Source organism: Cnephaeus nilssonii (assembly GCF_951640355.1).
Source record: "Cnephaeus nilssonii genome assembly, chromosome: 5".
Classification (NCBI taxonomy): Eukaryota; Metazoa; Chordata; class Mammalia; order Chiroptera; family Vespertilionidae; genus Cnephaeus; species Cnephaeus nilssonii.
Window position 1 is genome coordinate 73,691,067 of NC_137076.1, and position 20,624 is coordinate 73,711,690.

Sequence of the window (20,624 nt, forward strand, 5' to 3'; positions counted from 1 at the left end):
AAGGAAAATCCTCCTAGGGAACAGAACTTCAAGCAATACATCTGTTCATTTTGTCTGAACTGAAAGATGGTCAAAATTATAGAACTAAATAGACTCATGGGCAATTACTAATGGTTTGGTTGAATGGTCAGGGACGTGGAAAGAACAGGATTAGAAGACTGGTAACAAAGAAGTCTGGGAAGAGGTAGGTAGAAGGATCTCTTTCAGAATGGGCTTTGAAGATTTTCTGCACCCCATGTGAAAGCCCAAAGGGTATCCACTGTAGAGGCAGCTTTTAGTAATCAGTTTAACAAAATGACATGCTCTTTGGGTGTCCATCAAGCTCTTTCCCCAGCCACCCCACTGCTGCTGGGTACTTAATCTGTCAACAGTAGAGACCAACACTGAGTCTCTGATATGACACTATTCCTTAAATAATCAAGACCAACTATGTTATTTTATTTGTAAAAACAGTCAACTATGTTTTATTCTACTACTCAAGAAACCCAGATTTCATTTAGCCAAAGGCCAATGATGGAGACTTTTAGGTCTCATGATAAGACTTTAAAATGGTATCAAAACTAATATGTCCCATACCATCTATTGAGTAAACTGTACCTTGATACTTAAATTTAATAGGTTTGCAACTAAGTTAATTTAGTTGTAATCAGAAGTCTTACTTTCTTAAAAGATCAAAAATATCTTCTCTAAAAAGGAACCCTCCTGCACTGATGGTGGGAATGCAGACTGGTGCAACCACTGTGGAGAGCAGTATGGAGTTTCCTCAAAAAACTAAAAATGGAACTCCCATTTGACCCAGCAATCCCACTTCTAGGAATATATCCCAAGAAACTAGAAATACCAATCAGAAAGGATATATGCACCCCTATGTTCACAGCGGCATAATTTACCATAGCTAAGATTTGGAAACAGCCTAAGTGGCCATCAGCAGACGAGTGGATTAAAAAACTGTGGTACATCTACACAATGGAATACTATGCTGAGGTAAAAAAGAAGGAATTCTTACAATTTGCAACAGCATGGATGGAACTGGAGAGCATTATGCTAAGCAAAATAAGCCAGTTAGAGAAAGATAAATATCATATGATCTCACTCATTTGTGGAATATAATGAACAACATAAACTGATGAACAAAAACAGATTCAGAGACAGAGAAGCATCGATCAGACCGTCAAACCTCAGAGGGAAGGTAGGGGAGGGTGGGGGTAAGGGGGAAATATCAACCAAAGGACTTGTATGCATGCATATAAGCCTAACCAATGGACACAGACACCAGGGAGGTGAGGGCATGAATGGGGGTGGGGGGGTGGGAGGGCAATGGGGAGATAAGAACACGCATGTAATACCTTAATCAATAAAGGAAAATAAAAGAAAAAAAAATCTCTTCTCAACATTATTGGAAAAAAGTCACACAAAAAAAATTAATTTTATGTCACCAAACCATAATTTGAGGCCCCACAATATTAAGAATTACTGTCAGACTGCCGAAACCGGTTTGGCTCAGTGGATAGAGCGTCTGCCTGCAGACTCAAGGGTCCCAGGTTCGATTCCTGTCAAGGGCATGTACCTTGGTTGCGGGCACATCCCCAGTGGGGGGTGTGCAAGAGGCAGCTGATCGATGTTTCTCTCTCATCGATGTTTCTAACTCTCTATCCCTCTCTCTTCCTCTCTGTAAAAAATCAACAAAATATACATATATATAAAAAAAGAATTACTGTCAGAACAAATGGTAATACAACTATCTTGATAATTACCAATTACTTATTAACAGTCAGGCAATGTTCTAAGAGCTTTACTACATAGTAACTCATTTATTCCTCAAAACTAGCCTATGAAATAGGTTCTATTATTGTCCTTATTTTACAAATGTGTAAGGCACAAAGGGATTAAGTAATTTGCTCAAGGAGTAGTGAAGTGCAGATATGAACTCAGGTAATCTGGCTCTAGAGTGTCAATGTCTATAGACTTCTGTTGAGACCTTTGAGTAGTAGCCTGCCAAACTCATAAGACACTTAAGTAGGCACTATTATTATCCTCATTTTAGTGTCAAGAAACTAAAATTTGCCCAAAGTCAGACCACTAATAAGTGATAAAATCAGGATTATTATATCTCGTTTGCCTTTCTCTAAAAACCAATTTCTTAACTATTAAGATATAGTGCCTCTCTATATAACCATTAACAGCAATGTATCCAGAAACCATTAGATAAATCAGATCAAATTTCACATAAAAAACTAAAGATCAAACAGGAGTAAGATATATGTCACGGTGTAAACTTAAAGACATATGTTTCCTCAGTAATACAAAATATTGCCTGGCCAGTGTGGTTTAGTGGTAGAGCATTGACCTATGAACCAGAAGGTCATGGTTCAATTCACAGTCAGGGCACATACCCGGGTTTCAGGCTCAGTCCACAGTGTGGGGTGTGTAGAAGGCAGATGATCAATGATTCTCTCTCATCATTAATATTTCTATCTCTCTCTCCCTCTCCCTTCCTTTCTGAAATCAATAAAAAAAATATCTTTTAAAAATAAAGGAATATGAAATATCCATTGATTTTTGCCAAGTACTGCCAATTATCAATAAGCAAAGACATTTATAAAATGTTATCACCTAATGAGAGAAAAATACACATCCTACATAAAGTAGTTTAACATAAGAGATAAAATAAATAGATATAATGTTAATTTTGCCTGCCACATGAACTAAACACCAAATGTAAACTTACCTGCAAGGAGGCAAGACCATGGAGTCTTTCATAAGCACAGATCCAGAAAGCAGGATGTACCAACATCTGGCAATAGTTTCTGAACTATTTAAATAAATAAGTAAATAAATGAGTAAATAAATACACACATTCACATGTATATGGATTCAATACAAATAGAACATGAAATATATTCTAGAATTGCAAATCGTTACAAATTAAGTAACACAGACTATGTTCACATTCATCATTTTTGTGTACTAGATCATCACATATGCTGGAGATTAACTTAAATATTGTACTATATCTGCATATTAGAAATTCTACTTCTAATAATTTTTCTGTATATTGAAGACAATATTATTTGGAATGCACACATTTATCAATGTTGTATCTTCACTTTCAACAAAATTTGGATAATAATTTACTTCTTTTCAATGTTATTCTGAAAGACATAAGAATGTCTGCCCGGCCGAAACCAGTTTGGCTCAGTGGATAGAGCGTCGGCCTGTGGACTGAAGGGTCCCAGGTTCGATTCCGGTCAAGGGCAATTACCTTGGTTGCAGGCACAACCCCGGTAGGGGGTGTGCAGGAGGCAGCTGGTCGATGTTTCTCTCTCATCGATATTTCTAGCTCTCTATCCCTCTCCCTCTCTGTAAAAAATCAATAAAATATATTAAAAAAAAAAAAAGAATGTCTGCCCAATCTCTCATTTTATGTTTGAGGAATAAAATAAAAGAGTATCAGATAACTTAAGTCCATCAGCATTTTAGTTTAGTTAAATCTCCAGTAAAAACCCAGAATCTTGTTAGATGTTAGTTTATAATCTAAACTAATCTCTTTCTCTCAAATATCTTTTTTTACCATACCTAAAGTCTTCAATCAACTTTAATATGAAGAAGATTCTAGTATCTATAAAAAAATCTCTACTTTGAGCTAAGAACTGTATATCTATCTGGCTCTCTACTTGACATGTCATCTTGTATATCTAACAGACAATTCAAACTCAACATGTTTAAAATCTACCTCATCATCATTTTCTTCAAGCATGGATCTTTTCTACGTCCTCAATGAATGTAGTACCATCCTCCATCCGGAAACCCAGGCCCCCAAACCATTCTACACACCACCTAGGGCAGTGATGGGCAACCTTTTGAGCTTGGTGTGTCAAACTTCGCCAAAAAACTGAGCATAACTCGGGTAGTGTGTCACTTTGAGGAAAAAACATTATTTCGCAAATGTTTCATCCTCAGGAGCAGCAAATGTTTCATCCTCGGCATGCGGCCGCTTCAGCGGCCGCGTGTCATCAGAAATGGCTACGCGTGTCAGTGCTGACACGCGTGTCATAGGTTCGCCATCACTGACCTAGGGTAAGCTTTCTGGGTCAATTCTAATTGCTTATCATCAAAAGAAAAACATATTGTCAACTTTCCAGTGGGTACTTGAAAGTTCTTTATGTCCCTTTCTCTTTTTACTGAAGGAAGATGCAAATGGCTGTAAAATTCCCACTTAAGGTTCTTTATTAAGAAATTCCACTTACTTATTCTTTTGAAATATGACTTTTACAAAATCAAGATGGAATGAAATCAATGAAGGAAAATTTGTCCAAATCAAGACATAAGAGTTATGACTGGATGCCACGACAAACATCCAATTTTTATCTTACATGGCTGAAACAGTCACAAAGTTGTCAGCAAATTCCAGTACAAATACAGGAAAAATCCTAAAGTTCACTCTTACCATCGAGAGAGTCATGCTGGTTAGAATGTTGCCCCATACACCAACAAGATTTCGGGTTAGATTCCAGGTCAGGGAACAATACCTAGGTTTTGAATTCCATCCCATTTGAGAAGCAACCGACCGATGTTTCTCTTTCTTTTTCTCTCTCTCTTTCTCTCTCCCCCCACCCCCCTCTCTCTAAAAATAAAAAGATCAATAAAAACATATCCTCAAGTGAGGATTAAAAGAAAAAATACTGAACAAGTAATAAACTTTTCTGAGGGGGAAAAATATATATATACTAGAGGCCTGGTGCATGAAATTTGTGCATGGGGGCGTGTCCCTCAGCCTGGCCTGCACCCTTGGGGGATGACCAACTGCTGGTTTAGGGGATCGGGCCTAAACCGGCAGTCGGATATTCCTCTCGCAATCCGGAACGCTGCATGCACCAGTGACCATACTTTTCATACAGGTGAAAGGCATCTTGCTGTTGTATGGGCAGCTACATTTTTTTGCCCTGATTATAAAAAGTAGTACATAACATGATCCTTCTGAGGCAGTAATACCATTTTCCCCAACTTATGGGTAGAAAAACTGAAGCAGAGAGAACTGGCTTTGTCACACAGTTATAAGTGTCAGAATAAGGGCTGACCACAAAAGTGCAAGCCAGAGTCCATGCATGTATGTCATTGCTGCATCATCCTGTTTTTTCAGTGTTAGAGTAGACTTGCCAGGTTTTAATTTTTAAATCTAAGTGACTGTTCCCAATATATACGGTAGGATCCCTAGGCCTGGCCGGCGATCAGGGCCGATCTGTGGGGTGACCAGTGGGTGGGGCGATCGGGGGGAACCCTGCTGGCACCCGCCTTGGCTGGCGGCCCAGCTCGCAACCGCCTCCCTCTTGGGGAGCAGACGCTCAATGCAGGAGCTACCCCCTGTGTTGAGCATCTGCCCCCTGGTGTTCAATGTGCATCATAGCAACCAGTTGTTCCGCCATTCAGTCGATTTGCATATAAGGGTTTTATTATACAGGACGAAAGACATGCCAATTTATCAATCAGCAACAGTTCAGATCTTTGCAAAGAATTCCACTCTCAGAGCAAGGTTCACAATACAGCTGATAAGAAAACACAAGGAAAGTGGAACTTGTTAAGTGGGGCCCTATTACCTCCTTTCTCTTTGCAAGCAAATGAATCTAAGAATAATCTAGCGCAGAGAACGGAGGCATACTTAATCTTGTCAGATTTTACTCCATCAAAGGATTCATACTGCTCCTAAAATAAAGACCAAAAATTCTTAGGGGTGGCCTCAACCTGCCACTCCAAGCTCCTCTCTTGCTGTGTCTTCTTCTTTTTCCAGTTTCCATGTTTTTTTTCCTTTTCTTTTTTTTAAAATCCTCTCCTGAGGATATTTTTAAATTGATTTGAGAGAGAGGGGAAGAGAGAGAGAGAGAGAGAGAGAAACATCAATGTGAGAGAGAAACATCGTTTGATTGCCTCCCATATGCACCCTGATCAGATTGAACCCAAAACGTAGGTATGTGCCCTGACTAGGAATCAAACCCACAACCTTTTGTTGTACGTGATAACACTCTAACCAAATGAGCCACCTGGCCAGGGCTTATTTTATTTTTCAATTATAGTTTGCATTCAACACTTTTTTTATACAGGCAGTCCGTGGGTTATGTTGGACGTGATATACTTCGTTTCATGGTTATGTTGCCACCTCCCATTTATTTATTTAAAAAAAAAAGTTCAGTCATTTCAATGTATGTACATATGTGCTTTATGTTTTTTATTATTTATTTACCACAAGTAAAGGTCAGGAATTGTTATCTTTCTTTTAAATTTTTTTTCTGTTTCACTTCATTACTGCTGTGTATGTGCTCCATGTGAGTGACGTAGGTGCTTATGTAGGTCGGTTCCGACTTACGGCGAAAATCGTGTTACGTTGCATCGTAGGAATGGATCTCCGACGTAACCCGAGGACCTACTGTATTAGTTTCAGGTATACTGCACAGTAGATAGACATTCATGCAAGTTGCAAAGTGTTCCAATAATTTAAGCAACCACATGGCATCAAAGTTATTACAATACTGTTAAGTAAATTCTCTATGCTTTGCCTTACAGACCTATGCCTATTTTGTAACTACCAATTGTTTTTTTTTAAATATGTTTTTATTGATTTTTTAGAAAGAGATGAAGGGAGAGGGTTAGAGAGATAGAAACATCAATAAGAGAGAAACATTACTGATGGGCTGCCTCCTGCACGCCCCCTACTGGGGATGGAACCCAAACATGGTCATGTGCCCTGACCAGGAATTGAACCAGTGACCTCCTAGTTCAGGGTCTATATGCAACTACTGAGTCACACAGGCCTGGCTGTAATAACCAATTCTGAACACTTTTGTTTTAAAAGAAATGTGCAAACATCAACACAATCCAGTTTTAAAACATTTTTGGCATCACAAAGAGATCTCTTATGCCTTTTTTACAATCAATCTCTTTCCCCCAGGTAACCAATAATCTGCTCTGTCTCCACAGATAAATTTCTCTTATCTGGACAGTTCATATAAATGGAATCTTATAATATGTGGTGTTTCTATCTTGCTTCTTCCTCTTAGCATAATGTTTTTGAAGTTTGTCCTTGTTGTAGTATATATAAGTACTTTATTCCTTTTTATTGCCAAATAGTATCCCGAATACGGCTATACAAAATTTTATTTATTCATTCATTGGATATTTTGATTGTTTCCAGTTTTAGGCTAAGCATTTGTGTACAGTCTCTGTATGTACATTCGTTATCACTTCTCCTGGGTAAATATGTAAAAGTAGAATTAATGGTTCATATGGTAGAAATTGCTTAACTTTTTAAGAAACTACCAAACTGTTTCCTAAAAAGTTCATAGCATTCTTCATCCTCACCACGAATATATGAGAATTCCAAGTGTTACTATATCCTTGCCAACATTCATTACTGTTTATCTTTTTTACTGTAGCTATTATAATGCGTATGGAGTGATATCTCATTAATTACTGTATATAGTATAAGGTACCTTTCTGACTATTTAATGGGTACCTTTTTGACTATAGCTATTCTAATTGGCATAAAGTAACACTCATTAATTGTTGTATATGTTATAAGGAAAGGGTCTAAATTAACCTTCTGCATATAAAAAACCTCAACTAACCAAGAACCATTTGTTGAAAAATCTGTGTTTTTACCACTCAAATGCTTTAGCACCTTCATCAAAAATAAACGGTTCATTGGAGATTCCTTTTTAATCCTCAATCATATTATATGCACATTGTGTACAGATCTTAGCTACAGGCCATTTTTAAATAACAAAACTGTTACCTTGCAAGTGTAGCAAAACTGTTCATAAAAATAAGTTTATTTCTGGGCTCTCAATTCTGTCCCAATGATTTATATAGCTATATTTTTCTTTGACGGGACTTAAATATATGTAACTATTCTAATGAACTCTCTCTCTTCCACTACATATTACACAATAAGAACAAATACTTTGTCTTCTCACCATTCTATATTAGGATTAGCATAATGTGTAGCAGACAAATATTTAATAATAAATGAATGGATCAACAAATGAATGTAGCTATCAAAACCCATATGAATCATGCAAATAGTTTAGAAATGATAAATGTAATGTGCAAATAATAAGATATGAAAATCAATACCATTCCTATATACCAGTTGAATCTCTACATATAAAAGGCTAAGCAACCTTCTAATTAATTTCCTTTCAATGTGCATGAATCTGTGCACTGGGCCACTAGTCTATATAATAAAAGAGGTCACTGTAGCAAAAAAAAAAAAAAAAGAATATCTTAATAATCTTGCGGAAGGAATAGCTTTTGTTTTTAATCAGATATGGAAAGTACTTATGACAAAGGGAAAAAATGAGGAAGTTAGGAATTTCTCTTCTTCAAGATGCCATTAATAGAGTGAAAAGGAAAGCCACAGAGTGGGAGAAGATATATGCAACATAAGTATCCAACAAAGAACTTGAATAGAGAATTCAGAAAGAATTTCTAAAAATCTATAGAAATAAGACATACAACCCAATTAAAATATGGTAAAACTTGAAACAGAATTTCAGAAAGAGCTATCCAAATAGCCCATAAAAATATGAAAATTATTCATCATCATTAAGCAGGGAAATGTAAAATAAAATCACAATGAGATAACAAAATGAAATGCATGTTAGATTCTGTTAGAATCTCCTAAATTTGAGCATGTGACGTTCCAATATTTCTATTCCTAAGAATATGACCAACAGGAATGAGTAAATAAGGGCATAAAAAGATATGAACAAAATGTTCAAAGAAACTATTATTCATGATAATAAAAAACTGGGAACAACCTAAATATATATTAACAGGATAAACAGATTGTGTTATTTTTACACAAGATACCATAAAGCAGTGAAAAAGAATGAGTGCAGCCCTGGCCAGCGCTACTCAGTGGTTAGAGCATCAACCTCAGCAACAAAGGGTCGCAGGTTAGATTCCTAGTCAAGGGCACGAACCTAGGTTTCAGGTTCGATCTTCAGCCCTGGTCAGAGTGTGTGCAGGAGGCAACCAATTGATGTGAGACACATCGATGTTTTTTTTTTCTCTCTCTCTCTCCTTCCCTAATTCCCTTCCCCTCTCTCTAAAAATCAATGGGGAAAAATATCCTTGGGTGAGGATTAACTACAACAAAAAAAGAATGAGTGCAAAAACATGGAAGAAATACAGACATTTGTGAAGTTAAAATAAAAAAAAAAGCCTGACGAAAGATTTTATCTGTATGACATTCAAAAGAAGCAAAAATAATAGACAGCGATAGAAATTAGAACTAGATTACCTTTCCAAGAAAACTTACTAGACCCTTCTTGAGCCCTGGCATATTTTGCATGTTCACATAGGTAGAAATTACACGTGTGTGTGTGTGTATTTTATTTTATTGTTGACAGTATTACAGATGTCCCCCAATTCAGGTGTCTATATTATTAACCACTGCCACACTGTACACCTTTTGTACATTCGATACCTGTTACATTTCATAGTTTGTGAATATATTTCAATCTGTTCTACAGAAATTGTTCCAGAATTTCAATGCTAAAAGTAAAAATTTAAACATTAAAGCAATTAATTTAAGCTAATTATGAAAGTACTTACCAAAAAAGAATTTGATTGCCACTGTATCTCTCATAACGTGCTCTTGCAGACATTAATCTATTTTGAAAAGTAAAAATTTTAAAGATTTTTATCATAAATTTTGTTTAAAAAATTCTGTTATAATCACCTCAACAGAAAATGATCAGATCTACCACTACATTTTTCACTAAACTATAATGGTTTAGAAATATATACATTAAATGCAACATTTTAAAAAACAATTAGATATTAAGTGGCAACAAGTATAATACTCTTTATGTACATCCTATAACCTGTCAATTCACACTGAATCCTTGTGTGAAGAACAGTTACTGACAGATGCAAACACACACACACAAATTCTGTTGAATAACTATATAAATTTACGTTCATTTAAAAAATATGCTTATTATTACTAAATGTTCTAATTTTCAGTTTTCTTCTTTCTTATTTGATACATACTAACACCTGAATTGTTGTAAAGGAAACAGAAAATAATAAATTCCAAAGAATTAATTAGCAATCTGGTTCATAACCCAAAACTTAAGGAACAGCCAGACCGGTGTGGCTCAGTGGTTGAGTGTCGGTCAACCTACGAACCAGGAGGTCACGGTTCGATTCCCAGTCAGGGCACATGCCCGGGGTTGCAGGCTTGATCCCCAGTAGGGGTCGTGCAGGAGGCAGCAGATCAATGATTCTCTCTCATCATTGATGTTTCTATCCCTCTCTCCCTTCCCCTCTCTTAAGTCAATAAAAACATTAAAAAAAAAAAAAAAAAAAAAAACAGCCAGAAAAAGAGATGGATAACCTGGCCATGGAAGGCAAACACATTTCAATTAAAATGTTATGCAAAGTTAAAATAACAGTTAATAGCACACAAAACTGTTTTTACAAATTCAGGGTGGAGCAAAAGTAGTTTATAGTTGTTTGTATGAAAAATAATACAATACTTAATAATAATAATAATATAAAAATAAACTGTTTTGCATATTTACAACTGTAAACCTACTTTTGCCACACCCTGTGTAATCTCAATGACATTAGGTAGAAGGAGAGAAAGCTCATTTTACAATAGGAAAATGAGGTTTAGAAAGTTTATGGATCTTGTCCACAAGAGCTTATACCAAATCAAGAATCCTGTTCCTTCCACTTAAATACATACAACTCTACATCATGCCATGCCAATTTTAAGCATCTGACATAGTAAATATCAATATGAACTACAAAAACAAAACAAAACAAAAAAGTTTTATTTTCACATGCTAGCACAGTGCTGTGCTTTGCTTTACATAGTTACAGTTGACCCTTGAACAACATGAGTTTGAACTGAGCAGGTCCACATATATGCCGACTTTTTTCAGTAAGTACTATAAATATATTTCTCTTCTTCATGATTTTATTAATAACATTTTTTCTCTAGCTTACTTCATTGTAAAAATACAGTATATAGCACATATAACATATAAAATATGTGTTAGCCCTGGCCAGTGTGGCTTAGTTGGTTGAAGCATGGTCCTGTGCTCCTGAAAGGTTGCAGGTACGATTTTCGGTCAGGGCACATACCTAGGTTGTGGGTTCAATCCCGTTAAGGCCAAGTATGGGAGACAACCAGTTGATGTTTCTCTCTCTTTCTCTCTCTCTCTCTCTCTCTCTGCCCCAGCCCTGCCTTCCCCTCTCTTAAAAAAAAAAATCAATTAAAAATATATTAAAATGTGTTAATCGACTGCTTATGTTATCAGTAAGATTTCTGATCAACAATAGGCTATTAGTAGTTAGATTTTGGGGGAGTCAAAAGTTATATGGATTCCCATGGCTAAGAAAAACTGGTATGAAAAACACAAATTCCTTATGCTCATTCTATAAAAAGTCCTTAAAAAGAATTGGGCCCTGCAATTATCTACCTAAACTCATTTGAATAACTCCATAGCACAGCCTCTTAAACGCAGCATCACACTTACCTAAGCTGATGTTCTCTGAGGTTTGATAATATTTCCATTCCATGAAGATAAGAATAAATAGTGTTTAAATCCTAAAGAATAGAAATTATTTTAGATTATTTCAAATATACTTTTAAAAATATAATGATACCCCAACAATTATGATTATAAGCAAACAACCACTTAGAACGGTGATCTAGGAGAATCATAAAATCTCTGAATTATAAGAGATCTGAAAAAAACTCCCTCAACTCCCCCCAGTATGGCTGATGGCCTATACACAATTAATGCCAGAAATTAAAATCCCACTATTTCTTATGAAAGTCTATTTCATTTCTAAACAGATATAACCTTTCTTCTTCAGTGACCTCCAAATATTTGAAAAGTTTTTCCCCCCTCCAGATTATATAGTCTCAGTACTTGCAGGTTCCAAATATTTAAGCATCCTGGCTGACCTCTGAAGATAACCCAGTTTGTCAATATTCCTCTTAAAATATTACTTTCTAAAAAATATTTTTCTAAAGGTACTCAAAGTGATATTAATGTACTACTAAATAAGACATCCAGTGAGACAATCCTATTGTTCACTCTATTAAAGAGGTGGGGAACCTTTCTCTAGCACAGTGATTATATCCAGTTTAAATTATATACATAAAATGTACCTCCTTATTCTCTTATAAAGAATAATGCCTTAATACCAAGGCAGACTGCTCCCAAACACTGCTTGCCTGCTTTGGTACACAAGAGAATTATCAGACGACAGAAATCCTTGGGTGAGGATTTAAAGAAAAAAAGACAATACTGTTTCCAGAAAAGAAAAGGATAGCAAACTAGTGCCATCAGTAAAGACTTAAATTAAGCAAGGGTGATGAAGAAAGCAGATGAACCCTACAAAATGACTGTAGACTGCCACAGATTTAACCAAATCCTAGCCCTGGTCATAGCTGCAGTCCCAGATATAATACTGTTGTTACAACTGATTAGTTAAGCTTCAGGTATTGATGTGGTGAAGATATTTTCCATTCCAATTACAAAAAGGTTCAGAAACGGTTTGTATTCATGTGGGGCAGTATTAATTTACTCACGTGGAACAATATTAACTTATAATTTTGCCTTAGGGCTATTTTAACTATCTTACTCTCCGTTATAAAATAATCTGAAGACATACAGATCTCCTAACCCATTACATAGATGATCTCTTGCTGACTGGATAAAATGAATAAGAGAATAGGCAAGAGGTGGCTGATACCTTAAGAGTCCTTGGTAACACATTCAGAAAGTGGGAGATAAACTATGAGGACTAAAAGACCTGCCACTGTAATGTTCTTTTGTATTTTTTTTAACTTATCTTTATTGTTGAAAGTATTACAGATAACCCCCCTTTTTTCCCCCATTGATCCCCTCCACCCTGCTCTCGCCCCCTCCCCAGGCCTTCACTGCAATATTTATTGTCTGTCCATGGGTTATGGATATAAGCATAGAAATTCTTTGGTTAATCTCTTCCAGCCCCACCCACCCCATTCTCCATCCCTTTAATGTTTTCAGGGGGTGAAGTGGTTAGGACATCCTCTCCAAAGTAAAAGAAAAATACTTGGGACTTCAGCTTTAGGTCAAGATGTAATAAGAGGGATTGAATTTATCCTCCACCTAAAACAGCTAAAAATCAAAACAAATATATGAAACATTTTTCAAGAGATAAGACCTCAGGAAACAAAAGACAGTTTGAGGGGAAACAAATGAGTGAATTTACAGGATTATCACACCTTACCAGTGGTACCACTTGTCTTATAGTATCTTGAGGAGAGAAGCTGGCAGTCTGGGGAGCAAAAGGTGGCTTGAGTTCGGAGAGCAGGAGAGACAGAGAGAGAGAGAGAGAGAGAGAGAGAGAGAGAGAGAGAGAGAGAGAGCTACATAGAGACAAAGTATGTTCTGGAAACCTATAGAGGGTCTCCTTTGAGTCTTAAGTTGAGTACTGATCATCTCATGCATGTGAAAAAATATCCGAAATTAGGGAAAGAACCATCAGAAAGAAACCAGCATCAAAATGAAAAGGGAACCCACAGTATGGGAAAACATACTTGCCAATGATACATCTGAAAAAGGGTCAATTTCCAAAATATATGAAGTACTCATACAACTCAACAAAAGGAAGACAAACAATCCAATTAAAAAATGGGCAGAGGGCCTCTGCTCAGCCCCAACCTGCAGGGCCGGGCCCCACCTCGGCAGCTGTCATACAAAGGGACTCCCCCAGTTTGGTGCTGTGCTCAAGTCCACTGTCAGCCGGGCCCAGAGCTTCCTCTGGGGCTGGCTGCAGGCTCCTGCCTCCCCAACCCCTCCCAGGCCCAGGACCCAAGCCTCTGTGTCCAGGAGCCACTGCCTGCCATCTAGCCAGGCACTCTGCCTGCCCTGCCTCAGCTAGGGCCTGTGCCCTTGAGCCCCACCCTCACCCCAAACTCTTCAAACTGAGTGTTGCTTGCCCAGATGGGGAGGGCCAGACTGCAAGGGCCTGACACTCTCCTTCTCTCCCATTGGCTATCACAGAAACTCCACAGGCCAGCCTCTTCCCTCCCTCCATGGCCATTCCCCAGCCATTTTGTACCATCCTATCTAATAATAGACAAATATGCAAATTGACCATACCCCCGACACACCCACAAGCCACACCCACCATCCAATCAGAGCGAGCATGCAAATTAACCCAAACCAAGATGGCTACAGCCACAGAGAGCAAGGTTTCCTAGGTAACAGAGGAAGCCAAGCTTTCCGCCTGCCCTTGCCAGGCCTAAGCCTCCACTCAAGCTACAAAGTTTCAATTACAGAAGGTAAACAAATTCAAACAAATGGCGGCAGAATGGAGCTTGAGAGAGCAGGCCAGGGTTGCCGCCGGCAACAGGGGAAGCAAAGCTTTCTGCACACCCTGGCCGGGCCCACCCGCTTAAGGCAACAAAGTTTCAATTATAACCCCAACACAAATGGCTACTAGCCTCGGTGGGAACAGCAGGCTTGGCTCTGCTCCAGGCTACAAAGTTTCAATTGTAGAAGGAAAATAAATTCCAGATACCAGGGCCTCCGCTTGCATTGCCAGGGGGCGTGGCCCGCCTGCAAACCACCACAGGCCCCTCGCTCAGGCCGCCCACACCCCAAGGGAACCCCCACCTGATCCGGGATGCCCTTCAGGGCAAACCAGCTGGCCTCCACCCCTGTACCAGGCCTCTATCCTATCTAATAAAAGAGTACTATTCAGATTGATCATCACTGCAACACACAATATAGCTGCCCCCATGTGGTCAAAGATCCTGCCCCCATGTGGACACAAGATGGCCACCACAATATGGTCAGCAGGAGAGGGCAGTTGGGAGGCACCCGGCCTGCAAGGGAGGGCAGTTGAGAAGCACCAGGCCTGCAAGGGAGGGCAGTTGGAGGTGATCAACCCTGCAGGAGAGGGCAGTTAGGGGTAACCAGGCCGGCAGAGGAGGGAAGTTGGGGGCAAACAGGCTGGCAGCAGAGTGGTTAGGGGGTGATCAGGCTGGCAGGCAGAAGCGGTTAGGGGCAATCAGGAAGGCAGGCAGGCAAGTGGTTGGGAGCCAGCAGTCCTGGATTGTGAGAGGGATGTCCGACTGCCCTGTCCGACGGGCAGTCGGACATCCCTCAAGGGGTCCCAGATTGGAGAGGGTACAGGCTGGGCTGAGGGACAACCCCCCTCCGTGCACGAATTTCGTGCACTGGGCCTCTAGTTATATAAATATATATAAATATAAATATATAAATACAAAAAATGGGCAGAAGACCTGAATACACACTTCTCCAAAGAGGACATAAAAATGACCAAGAGACATATGAAAAAATGCTCAAAGTGACTAATCATTAGAGAGATGCAAATTAAAGTGACAATGAGTTACCACCTCACACATACCAGAATGGCTATCATCAATAAATCAACAAACAACAAGTGCTGGCAAGGATGTGGAGAAAAAGGAAAACTACTACACTGTTGTAAGGTATGCAGACTGGTACAAACACTATGGAAAACAGTATGGAGTTTCAGCAAAAAATTAAAAATGTAATTGCCATTTGACCCAGTGATCCTACTTCTAGGACTATATCCTAAGAAGCCAGAAACACCAATGAGAAAAAAAGTATGCACACCTATGTTCATAGCAGCTTTATCTGCAATAACTAAGGTCTGGAAACAGCCCAATCAGTAGATGAATGGATTAAAAAACTGTGCTACATTTACACAACGGAATACTAGGCAGCTGAAAAAAGAAGGATGTTAGCCTTTGAGACAGCATGGAGAGACCTGGAGAGTATTATGCTAAGCAAAATAAGTCCGTCAGAGAAAGACAATTAATACACGATCTCACTTATATGTGAAATCTAATGAACAAAATAAACTGATGAACAAAAAAATCCAGAGCCATTGAAGCAAGCAACAGACATATTTCAGAGGAAAGGGAGGGAGGGTGGGAAGAGATTAACCAATGAATTTACATGTATATATGCATAGCCCATGGACAGACAATAATGCAGGGAAGGCCTGCAGAGGGGACAGGAGCAGGGTGGAAGGGGTCAGTGGGGGTGTAGGGGGGACATCTGCAATACTTTCAACAATGATAAATTTAAAATATATTTTTCACATATACAAAGGCTGAATGAATTCATCACCAGCAGACCTGCCATATTAAAAAAAAGTTAAAAGTACTTCATAAAGGAGGAAAACAATACCAGATGGAAATCTGGATCTACACAAAGGAATGAAGAAAACTGAAAATGGTAATTATGGGTAAATATGAATTTTTTTCCTATTTAAAAGATAACTGTTTAAAACAACAAAGATAACTTAATTGTGGGGTTTATAATATACTAGAGACCCAGTGCACAAAATCTGTGCACTGGGGGGGGGGGGAAGGACCCTCAGCCCAGATTGCCAGATTGCGAAAGGGCTCAGGCCAGGTGGAGGGACCCCACTGGTGCACAATCCGGGCCGGGGAGGGCAGTGGGAGGTTTGCCAGCTGGGGAGGGACCACAGGAGGGCTCCAGGGCGTGTCCGGCCCGTCTCGCTCAGTCCCGATTGGCCAAACCCCAGCAGCAAGCTCACCTATCGGCCAGAGTGTCTGCCCCCTGGTGGTCAGTGCACATCATAGCGACTGGTCGAACAGTCGAACGAACGGTCAGGCACTTAGCATATTAGTTTTTTATTATATAGGATTATTTACTCTGTTCTCAAGTCAGAAGACATCTTTGATACACCATTGATGATGCCATGATTAGCTGACAAAGAATTATAAATTCACATTTCAATTATAAAGTCCAAGCGAGAATATAATTCTAAAGTTATAAAATAGATATGTGGTTCTTCAGTTCTGTCTTAAAGAGAGACTGACAAGTTTATCAATGTTAGATTCTAAAAGCCCTTCTTCAAATATCTGAAAGTTTGCCCCTTTGTTTGCCTTCAATCTCCTTACTTTAGAGCAGGTGTCCTCAAACTACGGCCCGCGGGCCACATGCAGGTGTTTTTGCCGTTTTGTTTTTTTACTTCAAAATAAGATATGTGCAGTGTGCATAGGAATTTGTTCATAGTTTTTTTTAACTATAGTCCGGCCCTCCAACGGTCTGAGGGACAGTGAACTGGCCCCCTGTTTAAAAAGTCTGAGGACCCCTGCTTTAGAGGAATAATCTGTCCATATGAACAATATTCTCCAACAGCATCTATAAGTGGTAACTGCATGGGCTTGAATAGAAAGAAGTATTAGCATTATTCCTATCAGAGGTTGGCAAATGTTTTCTATAAAGGCCAGATAGTATATATTCTAGGTTTTGGGGGAGGGGGCTATATGGTTTTTGCAACAACTATTAACTTTGCCTTTGTAGCATGAAAACAACCCTTTAAAAAGTAGGTAAATATCACATTTAACATGTCCCACACCAAGCCCACATGTGTGGGGGCGTCTTGTCCTTCCTGAAGCATTACGAAGATGGAAAGTTTTCTCTTCATGTGAATTTCCCCTCTGAAGTTATTTATATGTTCTCTATTTAAGTGCATATGTCCATATATTTATATATATGGGCCTCTATGTAGCTGAACAGTATATTTTAGAAATATAAGCACTCGTTCCCATTACAGAGAGAGCGTTAGCACTTTTACCTCCCTGTGAGCACTTCAGACCAGTATTGCGTTCATTTTATTAATAAATGGGTCTCTTTTTCATTGTAACATAGAGCTGGGCTGTTTTTGTTTTCCTGAAAAATAACTGCCTTTATATTCTCTCATTGCTTCTCTGATTTCAGAGGGCAGTTTTATTATAAATAGTGTATGGACTTTGTATATTAAGAGAGGAACTTGTTTCAGGTTCCTGAAAGAAAAAAAAAAAAGAGAGACATTTCACTCTTATTTTTTTTGAAAGGGCATCTTTTGATTTTTTTGTTCTTGTTCACTTTTGGATATATATATATATAAGTAATATGGTGATATAAAAACTTTTGTTATGTGCCCTAGCCGGCTTGGCTCAGTGGATAGAGCATCAGCCTGCGGACCGAAGGGACCCAGGTTCGTTTCCAGCCGAGGGCACATGCGGGCTTGATCCCCAGTGGGGGCTGTGCAGGAGGCAGCCCATCAATGATTCTCTCTTATCATTGATGTTTCTATCGCTCTCTCCTCCCTTCCTCTCTGAAATCAATAAAGAAATATATTTAAAAAAAAAACACTTTTGTTATGTGAAAATATTTGTCAGAAAACTGTTAAATAATATTACTTTTTTTTCTAAATAAATAAAAGGTAGGTAAATGAATGGGTATGGCTGCATTCCAAAAAAAATATATATATATATAATAGCTGGTAGGCTAATGTGGCCCCGAGGCTATATATACTAAACTCCTAGTGCAATATGGTAAAAAAAATATCTACCAAGAAAGTCAAGCCACAAATAAACTCCTCTTTGGAGAATAACTCAGCTTATGGGTTTTAGTGGAAGCTAAAAACAGCAGATTTTCATTTTTCCAACTTTTGTAAAAGTAGGACTTGGGCAAATGATGCAAGTGCTGCCAATCAGACACACCCATTCCAGACTTTGAATCTTGTGATTCCGAGGAGCAAGAACTGCACAGAATCCACTTTGGCAGCTAGCAGTATAGCGGAGTCTGTCAACATATGCAGCATATAGTATAGGTGATCAGCAGTCCTAATGAATAAAAAGTAGTCTCTTTTTAACGTAAGCAGTTTACAAAATTAGTTCTAAATTTTGTTTTAACATATTTCTTTTAAAAAAATATGTTTTTATTGATTTGAGAGAGGAAGGGAGAGGGGTGGAGAGAAACATTGAAAAGAGAAATATCTATCAGCTACCTCCTGCAGGCCCCCTACTGGGGATCGAGCCCACAACCTGGGCATGTGCCCTTACTGGAAATTGAACCAGGGAACTCTAGGTTCATGGGTCAATGCTCAACTACTGAGACACCTGGCTGAGCTTGTTTAACATATTTATTGATCATTTAATATGTGTAAAACATGGTATTAAGCACTCAGAAAGGGAACTAAACCACAAGAGAGTGATAAGGAGCTCACTCTGATTGGGGAAAAAGGGTGTATAGAAAAAGAACAGTGTTGAATTTTGATTGAGTTGAGGTCTCAGTTTTTTTTGTTTTTTTAAAAATATATTTTATTGATTTTTTTACAGAGAGGAAGGGAGAGGGATAGAGAGCCAGAAACATCGATGAGAAACATCGATCAGCTGCCTCCTGCACACCCCCCATGGGGGATGTGCCCGTAACCAAGATACATGCCCTTGACCGGAATCGAACCTGGGACCTTTCAGTTCACAGGCCGACGCTCTATCCACTGAGCTAAACCGGTTTTGGCGAGGTCTCAGTTTTGAATGAATACCTTAACAGTTTTTGTTGTTTTAGAGCCCTAAACTTCCCACAGAGTATTTAAGTCTAAACTTTTCCACTAAAAAAAAACAACAAAAAACTTTGCTAAGTGGAAAAGGAAATCACAGAGCTAGCTCAAGAAAGGCAATGTGCTGTGGAGGCTGAAGCTGCAAGTAGGAGAAAAGTAAAAGTTTTTACTTTTACCAGGAAAGTAAAAACTGAGTTAGAGCACAGCTCTAAATGGCATACTTTACAACGTGTTTCTACACTCAGCATCTAGCTTACTAGAATTATGCTTGAGTTGATAGTTTCACATAAGGACAACAGATGGCTCAAAATAAAGGAACCATTAATTTTGTCCCCCCCCACAAAAAAGAAGAGTTCTTTACTCATTAATGATGTGATACAAACACCTAATTACAAGATTTTAAAACACTGATTCTTATCTACTTGTATATTTTTTTCATAATTCTTTGCACCTGATAGGTATTCAAGGAACAATAAAATAAATGAAGAAACTGTATGCCCATCTATTATACACTTTATTTGCTTAGCTTCCAAGGACACTATCTCTCTCTCTCTTGGTTTTTCTTCTACTGCACCGTTGGCTTCCGTCCGTTGTTCTTTGTAGGTTTCTACTCTTTTCTCCTTTACTAGAGGCCTGGTGCATGAAATTCGTGCACGGGTAGGGTCCCTAGGCCTGGCTGGCGATCAGGGCCAATCGGCGGGGCAATCGGGGGGCCCCTGATGGCATCCACCTTGGCCGGCCTGGCGCCACCCACTCCCTGGCCCTGACCCCTGCCACCACCGGCCAGCCCCACCCCCCACTGCAGGTCACCTCCCTCTGCGGGGCAATCAGGGGGCCCCCGCTGGCACCCGCCTTGGCTGGCCTGGGGCCTGCGGGCAGTTCCTGTGTTGAGCGTCTACCCACTGTTGGTCAGTGCACGTCATAGCGACCAGTCATTTCACCTGTCGTTCCGCTGTTCGGTTGGTTTGCATATTAGGCTTTTAGTATCCTAATATATAAAAAGGCAGGGGCCATCACAACCAAAACAACCAGCGGACGACTGAACAGCAGGCTGCATGGGGCGACAAGGCCAGCAGGAGGGTTAGTGAGGGATGACCAAATGACTGAACAGCAGGCTGCATGGGGCAACCAGGCCAGCAGAGGGGTTAGTGAGGGACGACCAAATGACTGAATGGCAGGCTGCGTGGGGTGACCAGGCTGGC

At 39.2% G+C, this 20,624-nt stretch overlaps 1 protein-coding gene across 5 annotated transcripts in view; it reads right to left on the reverse strand.

The window, feature by feature from the left end:
• RAPGEF6 (Rap guanine nucleotide exchange factor 6) overlaps nucleotides 1-20,624 on the reverse strand; it is a 181,531-nt gene that overhangs the window by 153,651 nt on the left and 7,256 nt on the right. For all 5 annotated transcript variants that reach the window (XM_079773202.1, XM_079773200.1, XM_079773198.1 and 2 more), the window contains exons 2-4: nucleotides 11,547-11,617; nucleotides 9,610-9,666; nucleotides 2,729-2,812 (exon numbers count right to left, since the gene is read on the reverse strand). In XM_079773202.1, coding sequence (XP_079629328.1) covers nucleotides 2,729-2,812; nucleotides 9,610-9,666; nucleotides 11,547-11,617 — 212 coding nt within the window. The remainder of the gene's footprint in view (nucleotides 1-2,728; nucleotides 2,813-9,609; nucleotides 9,667-11,546; nucleotides 11,618-20,624) is intronic.